We start from the raw sequence: 13,230 nt of genomic DNA on the forward strand, positions 1-13,230 counted from the left end.
TACTGGCCCAACACTCTAACCACTAGGCTACCTGCCGCCACTACACTCAAACCACTAGGCTACCTGCCGCCTCTACACTCTAACCACTAGGCTACCTGTCGCCTCTACACTCTAACCACTAGGCTACCCTGCCGCCACTACACTCAAACCACTAGGCTACCTGCCGCCTCTACACTCTAACCACTAGGCTACCTGCCGCCTCTACACTCAAACCACTAGGCTACCTGCCGCCTCTACACTCTAACCACTAGACTACCTGCCGCCTCTACACTCTACCCGCTCGGCTACCCTGCCGCCGCTACACTCTACCCACTAGGCTACTTGCCGCCTCTACACTCTACTCACTAGGCTACCTGCCGCCTCTACACTCTACCCACTAGGCTACTTGCCGCCTCTACACTCTACCCACTAGGCTACCCTGCCGCCTCTACACTCTACCCACTAGGCTACTTGCCGCGTCTACACTCTAACCACTAGGCTACCCTGCCGCCTCTACACTCTACCCACTAGGCTACCCTGCCGCCTCTACACTCTACCCACTAGGCTACTTGACGCGTCTACACTCTACCCACTAGGCTACCTGCCGCCTCTACACTCTACCCACTAGGCTACTTGCCGCGTCTACACTCTACCCACTAAGCTACCTGCCGCCTCTACACTCTACCCACTAGGCTACTTGCCGCCTCTACACTCTAGGCACTAGGCTACCTGCCGCCAAAAACAGAGCCATAAACACAGTAATACACCACAGAGTACATATTTGTAATATCTGCATAAGTACAAGGTTGTCACTACTTGTTGCACAGGATTTATGACTATGAAGACTATGAAGTACCTAGTTGGTACTGTAGGCCAGCTAACGTTTGCTACCTACAGTTAGCCAGCTAGCGAACACTAGGCTAGTTAACTACCAATGCTAAATCGTCAAGCAGAGTTCATGTATCCCAAAAAAAAGATAATAAAATTGCATGGAAAACTTACTTTCCCTCTCCTGTGTTGAAGTTTTTGACCTACAAGACTGTTTCTTTCACAGCAATCTTTCATTCTTATTAGAATTTGGCAAGCACTAATGACTATCTCACAATTTTTACCATCACTTTTTTACGTGTCAATATTTTTTGAATGGATGGTTAATGTAATTGATCCATTGTCAAATACATCGTAAATGTATTTAACAATTTAAAGTATATTTTTTCATGTGAACAGTTTGTGAGCACGTTTTTGCCATTGAGCCTGGGCATCCGGAATCCTTGGGATGTCCCTACCAGAAAGCCTAACCTTAATTTGAGTCAAAAACAACTTTATATCGAAAGTAGTGCGTTTGTTTGACGGCCTGCACATGCGCAGTTCGGCACTAGATGACAGTTAGACTCCGATTACTTATTTCTACACATCTGCTAAACTAGCCAATGTCGCCATGACATCACCTACAAGTGTCATCTGGGATTTCTATAGAGCTCATTAGCTTGTAGTCTGGTTCGTCCAGCCATCCCTTTGCGAAAAATGTATGGGGAAAGAATAGGGTTTTGGAAAGAACACAGAAAATAAGATCTGAGGTTAACACAGGCTTAGGAGATCTTATAAGTTTTGTTCTATGAAATAATAGCACTCAGTTAACACAACCTTTACCTACATTTGAGTCATTTAGCAGACGCTCTTATCCAGAGCGACTTACAGTAAAAGTAGTGAGTTGATACATTTATTTTTGATCTATATGAATTATGAAGCATTTCTGTTTTTTTTTATGTGATTTTATTATGACTCAAATTCTTCAGAATTCACATAAATGGATGAAGATTAACTCATAGAACAACCCAAAGGTTGTGAGTTCGAATCTCATCCATGACAATTTTAGCCAATTCATTTTCCTTAAACTTCATACTAGTTTTTTTTTTTAGCTACTTTACAAATAGCTACTTAGCATGTTAGCTACACCTTGCCCTAACCCTAACAGTAACCCTTTTAGCTAAGCCATTCCCCTAACTTTAACCCTTTAACCTAACTCTTAAACTTAACCCTAACCACTAGCCTAGCTAACATTAGCTACCTAGACACCTAGCTAGAATTCGTAACGTATAGAATGTTTAGAAAATGCGTAACATATTGTATGTTTTTCTAATTCGTAACATATTATACGAAATGGGTGATGACATCCACAAATGAATACATTCCATTCAAAACGTAACATATACTGAATGGAGTGACTTGGATTTACATAATACGACCACAGCCTCAGTTTAGCAAATTCATAAAATATAATTAGGGTACAATTTGTATTATATATTACGTATTGTAGCCAAATTCGTAACATATATGAAATGGGTGATGGACATCCACAAAGTAATACATCCCATAGGAAACGTCATAGTAAATGGAGTGTCTCGGATGTATGTACAGAATAATACGACATGCTCTGAGACCACAGCCCCAGCCTGTAACAGCACTGACACACGTGTTGAGGGGAGACAACAGCCGTTAAGTTGTAACCAATCAACATTCGCTAACGCACGGAGGGCACAAGTGTGACCTTGTAGGACGCTACAAATATCCACTGGCATGTTTTATACAGCTTACTACACCTTCACCACCCCGGACAGCAGCCCAACTCCTTTTGCTGTGAAATATATTTTACATTATTAACCAGAAAGCGGATGGTTAATTAAAGTTAGCTTAATTCCCCTTTCTTGGACCGCCTATAAACTAAGAAGTATAAAGAAACGATTACCGTTATTATTCATTTTGTCGACTAAAAAACGGTCGCTCCTGCAGAATAGAAGTTCTGTCACATCTTGCAGAAACCATCGAAAAAACGGATCACTAAGATCAGTCAACAAGGTCAACTTTGAATAAGTTTCTTTGTTACCGTTTGCACAGTGAAGGGAACTTGCAGATAAAAACACAGCAGGCTCAGTAGCCACGTTTCAACGGCATCATCCTCCGCTTCTTCTACGCAGTGGTCGAACTTTTACGCACTGTTGTCTCGGAGTCACCTTTATCATGACGCGAAGATCTTGTGCGATATATGGAGTCGGGATTGTTTGCGCCAGTCTACTCATCATCGGGATTGGCTTGGTTGTGACTCAAGTATTTCAAACTTTGATCCATAACCGGTTAAAAAAGGTAAATGTATTTATTATACAAAAGTTAAGTCATTTGTATGTTATATTTTATAGTGTTATAACAATGGTTTAAGTCACGAGATGTTTTCATTCATAGGCCTACAGCTTGAGTGGAAATAATATTTGTAGAGACTGAAAAGCCTCTGGTCAGAGTAAAAACATTGATGAAAGTGTTGCTGTTCACACGGCTTCTGCATGCACTAGGGTCTGCCTCTCTCTCATATATCAGCCCAGGGTAGCTATGGTACATCAGCTCTGTACTGAAGAGCGAAAAATAGGCGTCAACATTTATCTCTGCAGGGAAGGAGCTGTAACCTATACTATTATTTACACAGATGATGTTGAAATTATACTGTATGTTGACAACTACTATGATTTTAGACATCATGGAGGGCACCTTGTTGTTGAACAAGAGGGTAGCTAGGTACATGCATGTGAATATGTATTATATACCCTTTATCATCATTACATTGTCCCAGTTTTCAGTCAATCTTGTCACAAAGGGTGTATAATTTGACACACTAAACTATCCAGGAAGCCTAACAAGCAAAACATTGACTTGTCTAATTAAACTATCCAGGAAGCCTAACAAGCAAAACATTGACTTGTCTAATTAAACTATCCAGGAAGCCTAACAAGCAAAACATCGACTTATCTAATTAAACTATCCAGGAAGCCTAACAAGCAAAACATTGACTTGTCTAATTCAATAATACAGATTTGAGTCCTTTGTTTACAATAGCATTCAGTCCCTATTGATATGATAAACATTGTAAACCCCTATAAGATTACATGATATATCATCACTTTGTTGTTGTTGTTGTTGTTGTTGTTGTGATTAGTGCTACTGTTCAATGCTATCACGTTTCAAGACCCAGATGCAGACAATGTCGAAGTATCAACAGTTTACTAATCCCACAAGGGCATGCACAAGACAGGTCAAGGGCAGGCAGGGGTCAGTAATCCAGATAGGTGGGGCAAAGGTACAGGACGGCGGGCAGGGTCAGGGCAGGTTCAGGGCAGGCTCAGGGTCAGGGCAGGGTCAGGGCAGTCTCAGGGTCAGGGTCAGGGCAGGCTCAGGGTCAGGGCAGGCAGATATGGTCGACACCGGGAAAACAGGAACAATCGAGAGACAGGAACAGAGGGAAAAACGCTGTTAGGCTTGACGAAACAAAACTAACTGGCAACAGACAAACAGAGAACACATGTATAAATACACATGGGATAATGGGGAAGATGGGCGACACCTGGAGGGGGGTGGAGACAATCACAAAGACAGGTGAAACAGATCAGGGTGTGACAAATGCCACTAATATGCATTTTCCATGCTCTCATTGAAGAACCTCAGTCAGAAGCGTTTTCCTGAGCTGGATAAGGACGAGGCATCTTCTCTGTGCATCCCCAATGGCACCCTATTCCCTATATAGTGCACTACTTTTGACCAGAGCCCTATGGCACCCTATTCCCTATATAGTACACTACTTTAGACCAGAGCCCAATGGGGTCCTGTTTAAAAGTAGTACACTATGTAGGGAATAGGGTGCCATTTGGGAGGCAGATCTGTCTCACATGTGGAAAACTGCATTGCATTATATGTACAATTGTCCACCTGTTGTGCGTGCGTGCGTGCGTGTGTGTGTGCGTGTGTGTGTGTGTGGTCAATCACATAATACTGCATGTTCCTTTTCACAATTCAACCTCTTGTAGTTGAATAACTATACAATGACAACATTTCATATAACTTAGAATATGTTTACAGTAATGCTTTTTATTAAAACCATTTTACAGTTTTTAGTACGGGATGTAGAGAATGAGAGTGAACAGTTCTGTGTTCCAATTATTTATGATTCTAAGGTGATTTAGTTTAAATCTGTTCATACAACTTTCCCCATGTGTCAGAGGAGGTTCCTTGCAGTTGGTTGCAAAGGATGGATTCCACAGCTAAGAATAACTAACCGTGCCTTAGCCCATGCAGACAACCCTCTGGTGCTCCAACCCAGAGCTAGGCCACTGCCCAAACAAATTACTTTTAGGCAGAGGGAGGCAGTGGGAGGCAGTGGGAGGCAGAGGGAGGCAGTGGGAGGCAGAGAGAGGCAGAGGCAGGCAGAGGGAGGCAGTGGGAGGCAGAGGGAGGCAGAGAGAGGCAGAGGGAGGCAGAGGGAGGCAGTGGGAGGCAGAGGGAGTCAGAGGGAGTCAGAGGGATGCAGTGGGAGGCAGAGGGAGGCAGTGGGAGGCAGTAGGAGGCAGAGGGAGGCAGTGGGAGGCAGAGGGAGGCAGTGGGAGGCAGTGGGAGGCAGAGGGAGGCAGTGGGAGGCAGAGGGAGGCAGAGGGAGACAGAGGGAGGCAGAGGGAGGCAGTGGGAGGCAGTGGGAGGGAGGGAGGCAGTGGGAGGCAGAGGGAGGCAGTGGGAGGCAGAGGGAGGCAGAGGGAGCGATAAAAGGGGGTAATATACCCCGTGGGTTAAGCAGCTGTTGATTGAATCAAGATGCTACACAGCCTGTGGGTTCAATGGCGGGAAGAACAGGATAGATAGTGTGACTGAAGCTAGGTTCATGGAACTATGGGTACATCTCAAATGGAGAGCCTATTTCCTATATACTATAGTGCACTACTTTAGACCAGAGCCCTATGGGGTCCTGTTTAAAAGTAGTGCACTATATAGGGAATAGGGCTCCATTTGGGACACAAAATGCATAGTGTGACTGATGTTTAAAAATCCTCTCCATCTGGGTTCAGATTCCACACAGACTTCCTGCCTGGTTTTGTGGATTGGGGTGTGTGGGTAGGCGACTAGATTCAGACACGGGCCGTGATTTTTGTTGGAACAAATAGTCCGCCGGACTGGAAAATAATTGTAATAATTTATACACTGCAAATTGACCGCAACTTAGATTGTATTAGAAAATAACACTAATTTCACACCTTGATTACATTGAGACACGATCACATCTCTTTTTATTTTATTTGTATTTATTTAACTGGGCATGTCAGTTAAAAGCTCATTCTTATTTACAATGGCAGCCTACCCCGGCCAAACCCGGACAACAGGTTTCCTAAATTATTTTGATTTTTTTTGCTGAATCCCTAGTGATTTTATGCTTTTTTTTTTTTTTTTTTGCCAAAAACTATAATAAAAAAATAAAAAATAGATGACAAATTTTGGGGTAGGGGGCAAAAACAATCCCTCGCGGGGCAGTTTTGGCCCACGGACCCACCTGTTACCGACCCCTGGGGGATTTCTTGGCCTTGTTACAGAAGTCATAAGTAAGTCACAGTTGTAAAACAGTGGATGTGCAAGGTCAAAGATAGCTTTTAACTGTACATAAATAAATTAATATGAGTATAACTTTTTGTGCTTTACTCACATACATAATGACCTTCTCACTCCTTTAAGTGCCAAACCAGCTGGATGTGACAAGTCATTTGTAACGGTTAGTAAGCAAGTGAGGAAAGGTTCCTGGAAAATCTTTGGGTGAAAACTGGCGTGTAGGACAGGTTTAATAAATAATTGAATTCAGAGGTTAAATTGTAACATATTCCACTAATGTCTGCACACCTAATCTATTGAAATATACTCTACTGTATATATGGTACAGAACGGTTTAGCCTAAACTATTTGTTTTTTTACTGTACAGAGTACCTTCATAAACAACTGTCATCATTAATCACAGTAAGATAAATACAGTAACGTTCTCTCTTCAGGGCATCTCTGTTTGTTGGTGTTAGAAGCCCAGGAAATTCTGTTTCCAGTAACGTTCTCTCTTCAGGGCATCTCTGTTTGTTGGTGTTAGAAGCCCAGGAAATTCTGTTTCCAGTAACGTTCTCTCTTCAGGACATCTCTGTTTGTTGGTGTTAGAAGCCCAGGAAATTCTGTTTCCAGTAACGTTCTCTCTTCAGGGCATCTCTGTTTGTTGGTGTTAGAAGCCCAGGAAATTCTGTTTACAGTAACGTTCGATCTTCAGGGCATCTCTGTTTGTTGGTGTTAGAAGCCCAGGAAATTCTTTTTCCAGTAACGTTCTCTCTTCAGGGCATCTCTGTTTGTTGGTGTTAGAAGCCCAGGAAATTCTGTTTCCAGTAACGTTCTCTCTTCAGGACATCTCTGTTTGTTGGTGTTAGAAGCCCAGGAAATTCTGTTTCCAGTAACGTTCTCTCTTCAGGGCATCTCTGTTTGTTGGTGTTAGAAGCCCAGGAAATTCTGTTTCCAGTAACGTTCTCTCTTCAGGACATCTCTGTTTGTTGGTGTTAGAAGCCCAGGAAATTCTGTTTCCAGTAACGTTCTCTCTTCAGGGCATCTCTGTTTGTTGGTGTTAGAAGCCCAGGAAATTCTGTTTCCAGTAACGTTCTCTCTTCAGGACATCTCTGTTTGTTGGTGTTAGAAGCCCAGGAAATTCTGTTTCCAGTAACGTTCTCTCTTCAGGGCATCTCTGTTTGTTGGTGTTAGAAGCCCAGGAAATTCTGTTTACAGTAACGTTCGATCTTCAGGGCATCTCTGTTTGTTGGTGTTAGAAGCCCAGGAAATTCTTTTTCCAGTAACGTTCTCTCTTCAGGGCATCTCTGTTTGTTGGTGTTAGAAGCCCAGGAAATTCTGTTTCCAGTAACGTTCTCTCTTCAGGACATCTCTGTTTGTTGGTGTTAGAAGCCCAGGAAATTCTGTTTCCAGTAACGTTCTCTCTTCAGGGCATCTCTGTTTGTTGGTGTTAGAAGCCCAGGAAATTCTGTTTCCAGTAACGTTCTCTCTTCAGGACATCTCTGTTTGTTGGTGTTAGAAGCCCAGGAAATTCTGTTTCCAGTAACGTTCTCTCTTCAGGGCATCTCTGTTTGTTGGTGTTAGAAGCCCAGGAAATTCTGTTTCCAGTAACGTTCTCTCTTCAGGACATCTCTGTTTGTTGGTGTTAGAAGCCCAGGAAATTCTTTTTCCAGTAACGTTCTCTCTTCAGGGCATCTCTGTTTGTTGGTGTTAGAAGCCCAGGAAATTATGTTTCCAGTAACGTTCGATCTTCAGGGCATCTCTGTTTGTTGGTGTTAGAAGCCCAGGAAATTCTGTTTCCAGTAACGTTCGATCTTCAGGACATCTCTGTTTGTTGGTGTTAGAAGCCCATGACTTCAGAAAACACAGTGCTTTTAACATACAATGTTTTCATTATACATATTTGACACACATTGATGCTGTGCACATTCATTTATAAAGTAAATATCATTCTGCACACCCTTACCTGGGATTTGAACTCACAACCACTTGGTTTACGGCATTCCGATCCTCCTGCTACGCCACCATGCCCGTGTCAGTTATCAGTTATTCTGACAGTTTCCTCAGTTCCAAACTGCCTCTGGAAGCAACGTCAACAAAATAACTGTTAGTCGGGAGCTTCATGAAATGCAGCCTAAGATTACCATACGCAATGCCAAGAGCTTGGCTGGAGTGGTGTAGAGTCCAAAGCTTGCCGCCATTGGACTCTGGGAGCAAGCATTTTGCTACACCCGCAATAACATCTGCTAAACACGTGTATGTGATCAATTGATTTGATTTGATCAGTGGAAACGCGTTCCCTGGAGTGATGAATCACGCTTCACTACCTGGCAGCTCGACAGACTAACCTGGGTTTGGCGGATGCCAGGAGAACGCTTCCTGCCCCAATCCATAGTGGCAACTGTAAAGTTTGGTGGAGGAGGAATAATGGTCTGGGGTTGTTTTTTTTAGGTTTGGGCTAGGCCCCTTAGTTCCAGTGAAGGGAAATCTTAACCCTACAGCATACAATGACATTCTAGATGATTCCAACATTGTGGCAACATTTTGGGGAAGGCCTTTTCCTGTTTCAGCATGACAATTCCCCCGTGCACAAAGCAAGGTCTATACAGAAATGGTTTGTCGAGATTGATGTGGAAGAACTTGACTGGCCTGCACAGAGCCCTGACCTCAACCGCATTGAACACCTTTAGGATGAATTGGAACACCGACTGCGAGCCAGGACTAATCGCCCAACATCAGTGCCCGACCTCACTTTATGCTCTTGTGGCTGAATGGAAGCAAGTCTTCACAGCAATGTTCCAGCATCTAGTGGAAAGCCTTCCCAGAAGAGTCGATGCTGTTATAGCAGCAAAGGGGGGGACCAACTCCATATTAATGCCCATGATTTTGGAATGAGATGTTTGACGAGCAAGTATCCACACACTTTTGGTAATCTTGTGTATGTAGTTTGAAAATATTGTATGTTTAAAAGCAGTGTGTGGGTGCTACTCACAACATTTTTAACTACATTTTCTCAAGTTGGAGCTAAATTTGTGCCAACTAAACATTTAAAACAAACAAAAAAATGCCCGTGGAACCCATTACTAAGTAATACTTAGTTGAATCAACCAGATCATTTTTGACAGTGTTTGTTGGTGTGAGAACCCCTTGAGATTCCATTCACAGTGGTGTTCTATCTTCATGGCACGGTTCTAACCTGCATCATAAGATAACTACTTTGTTGCCTTTCTCACATTGAGATCGCACTCAAGGCTGTGGTTATGGTCACATGCAGTGTGTAACAATCCACATTGCCACAATTCTCCCACCGAATGGAATTTCATCCCATTTAAACTGTCTAGTACTGTGCCTTCCATATATGGAGAAAGAGTGAGAAAGAAAGACAGAGAGGGAGAGATCCTGAGAATTTAACACAATATGAATAGAATATACTGTATTAAAGGATTAAATACTGTTATGTGTCCAGCAGTACTAATCTGTTAGCTGTCCATCAGTACTAATCTGTTATGTGTCCAGCAGTACTAATCTGTTATGTGTCCAGCAGTACTAATCTGTTATGTGTCCAGCAGTACTAATCTGTTATGTGTCCAGCAGTACTAATCTGTTAGCTGTCCAGCAGTACTAATCTGTTATGTGTCCAGCAGTACTAATCTGTTAGCTGTCCAGCAGTACTAATCTGTTATGTGTCCAGCAGTACTAATCTGTTATGTGTCCAGCAGTACTAATCTGTTATGTGTCCAGCAGTACTAATCTGTTATGTGTCCAGCAGTACTAATCTGTTATGTGTCCAGCAGTACTAATCTGTTATGTGTCCAGCAGTACTAATCTGTTATGTGTCCAGCAGTACTAATCTGTTATGTGTCCAGCAGTACTAATCTGTTATGTGTCCAGCAGTACTAATCTGTTATGTGTCCAGCAGTACTAATCTGTTATGTGTCCAGCAGTACTAATCTGTTATGTGTCCAGCAGTACTAATCTGTTATGTGTCCAGCAGTACTAATCTGTAATGTGTCCAGCAGTACTAATCTGTTATGTGTCCAGCAGTACTAATCTGTTGTGTCCAGCAGTACTAATCTGTAATGTGTCCAGCAGTACTAATCTGTTATGTGTCCAGCAGTACTAATCTGTTATGTGTCCAGCAGTACTAATCTGTTAGCTGTCCAGCAGTACTAATCTGTTATGTGTACAGCAGTACTAATCTGTTAGCTGTCCAGCAGTACTAATCTGTTATGTGTCCAGCAGTACTAATCTGTTATGTGTCCAGCAGTACTAATCTGTTAGCTGTCCAGCAATACTAATCTGTTATGTGTCCAGCAGTACTAATCTGTTATGTGTCCAGCAGTACTAATCTGTTATGTGTCCAGCAGTACTAATCTGTTATGTGTCCAGCAGTACTAATCTGTTATGTGTCCAGCAGTACTAATCTGTTGTGTCCAGCAGTACTAATCTGTTAGCTGTCCAGCAGTACTAATCTGTTATGTGTCCAGCAGTACTAATCTGTTATGTGTCCAGCAGTACTAATCTGTCAGCTGTCCAGCAGTACTAATCTGTTATGTGTCCAGCAGTACTAATCTGTTATGTGTCCAGCAGTACTAATCTGTTATGTGTCCAGCAGTACTAATCTGTTATGTGTCCAGCAGTACTAATCTGGTATGTGTCCAGCAGTACTAATCTGGTATGTGTCCAGCAGTACTAATCTGTTATGTGTCCAGCAGGACTAATCTGTTGTGTCCAGCAGTACTAATCTGTTGGCTGTCCAGCAGTACTAATCTGTTAGCTGTCCAGCAGTACTAATCTGTTAGCTGTCCAGCAGTACTAATCTGTTAGCTGTCCAGCAGTACTAATCTGTTAGCTGTCCAGCAGTACTAATCTGTTAGCTGTCCAGCAGTACTAATCTGTTAGCTGTCCAGCAGTACTAATCTGTTATGTGTCCAACAGTACTAATCTGTTATGTGTCCAGCAGTACTAATCTGTTATGTGTACAGCAGTACTAATCTGTTATGTGTCCAGCAGTACTAATCTGTTATGTGTCCAGCAGTACTAATCTGTTATGTGTCCAGCAGTACTAATCTGTTATGTGTCCAGCAGTACTAATCTGTTGTGTCCAGCAGTACTAATCTGTTAGCTGTCCAGCAGTACTAATCTGTTATGTGTCCAGCAGTACTAATCTGTTATGTGTCCAGCAGTACTAATCTGTTATGTGTCCAGCAGTACTAATCTGTTATGTGTACAGCAGTACTAATCTGTTATGTGTCCAGCAGTACTAATCTGTTGTGTCCAGCAGTACTAATCTGTTAGCTGTCCAGCAGTACTAATCTGTTAGCTCCACCACCTCTACCTTGTTTATCAGCTCTGAATACATTATAACCCTCAATATCCGAGTCCAGAATGTCCAGATTCCTCTGCATAGTCTAGCTCTTGATGTAGTCCAGTTTAGGAGGTATGCTCCTAATATTCAGATACATCAACCCAAGTCCTTTATGATTTATTAAAGTCACATGGAGTGTCCATCTCAAACAAACTACGTTCAATATGCAGATGCTGGCCCTGTCTGATGGTTGACATTGATATACACTTGAAGTCTGAAGTTTACATATACCTTAGCCAAATACATTTAAACTCAGTTTTCACAATTCCTGACATTTAATCCTAGTAAAAAATTCCCTGTTTTAGGCCAGTTAGGATCACCACTTTATTTTAAGAATGTGAAATGTCAGAATAATAGTAGAGAGAATGATTTATTTCAGCTTTTATTTCTTTCATCGCATTCCCAGTGGGTCAGACGTTTACATACACTCAATTAGTATTTGGTAGCCTTGCCTTTAAATTGTTTAACTTGGGTCAAACGTTTTGGGTAGCCTTCCACAAGCTTCCCACAATAAATTGGGTGAATTTTTGTTTCATCAGACCAGAGGACATTTCTCCAAAAAGTACGATCTTTGTCCCCATGTGCAGTTGCAAACCGTAGTCTGGCTTTTTTATGCCGGTTTTGGATCAGTGTCTTCTTCCTTGCTGAGCGGCCTTTCAGGTTATGTCGAAATAGGACTTGTTTGACTGTGGATATAGATACTTTTGTATATGTTTCCTCCAGCATCTTCACAAGGTCCTTTGCAGTTGTTCTGGGATTGATTTGCGCTTTTCGTACCAAAGTAAGTTAATCTCTAGGAGACAGAATGCGTCTCCTTCCTGAGCAGTATGACGGCTGCGTGGTCCCATGGTGTTCACACTATACTATTATTCGTACAGATGAACGTGGTACCTTCAGGCGTTTGGAAAATGCTCCCAAGGATGAACCAGACCAATTTTTTTTCTGAGGTCTTGGCTAATTTCTTTTGATTTTCCCATGATGTCAAGCAAAGCTGCACTGAGTTTGAAGGTAGGCCTTGAAAACACATCCACCGGGCACACCTCCAATTGACTCAAACGATGTCAATTAGCCTATCAGAAGCTTCTAAAGCCATGACATCATTTTCTGGAATAAATCTACACTATGTAAAGGCACAGTCAATTTAGTGTATGTAAACTTCTGACACTGACAACACTCAATGGCAGTATAGACAACAGTACGACGATAAAGCTTAGAAGGGGTGCACCACCTGAGTGGTGCTTGGTGTATCTTTGAGCGCATAATGGGTCATCTGTGTTTGGTATACTCCCACTGGACATGTGATTAAATGGGCTGTGGTTGCAAAGATCTCAGAAACAACAACTTTCTCTTGCTGTTTCCCTGATGGGTAATTAGTCCTTCTGTAATTTGGCGTTATCCGCTTGTGCTTTCTGTCAAAATATTTTAAAAACTCCTCAACTATAAACCTATAGGGAGGGTTTGTCCGGTAGGGATGTCCTTGTCTCATCGCGCATCAG

At 42.4% G+C, this 13,230-nt stretch overlaps 1 protein-coding gene across 2 annotated transcripts in view; it reads left to right on the forward strand.

Moving 5' to 3' along the window:
* The first annotated feature begins 2,551 nt into the window (after positions 1–2,551).
* The window catches only part of LOC110536907 (lysosome membrane protein 2), a 59,741-nt gene continuing 49,062 nt past the window's right edge, over positions 2,552–13,230 (forward strand). For both annotated transcript variants that reach the window (XR_005034852.1, XM_036936807.1), the window contains exon 1: positions 2,552–3,120. Coding sequence is in view for 1 of the 2 variants with exons in the window: in XM_036936807.1 (XP_036792702.1) it covers positions 2,998–3,120 (123 nt within the window). In the remaining variant the exon portion in view is untranslated. The remainder of the gene's footprint in view (positions 3,121–13,230) is intronic.

This window comes from Oncorhynchus mykiss, chromosome 12 (assembly GCF_013265735.2).
Source record: "Oncorhynchus mykiss isolate Arlee chromosome 12, USDA_OmykA_1.1, whole genome shotgun sequence".
Taxonomy (NCBI): Eukaryota; Metazoa; Chordata; class Actinopteri; order Salmoniformes; family Salmonidae; genus Oncorhynchus; species Oncorhynchus mykiss.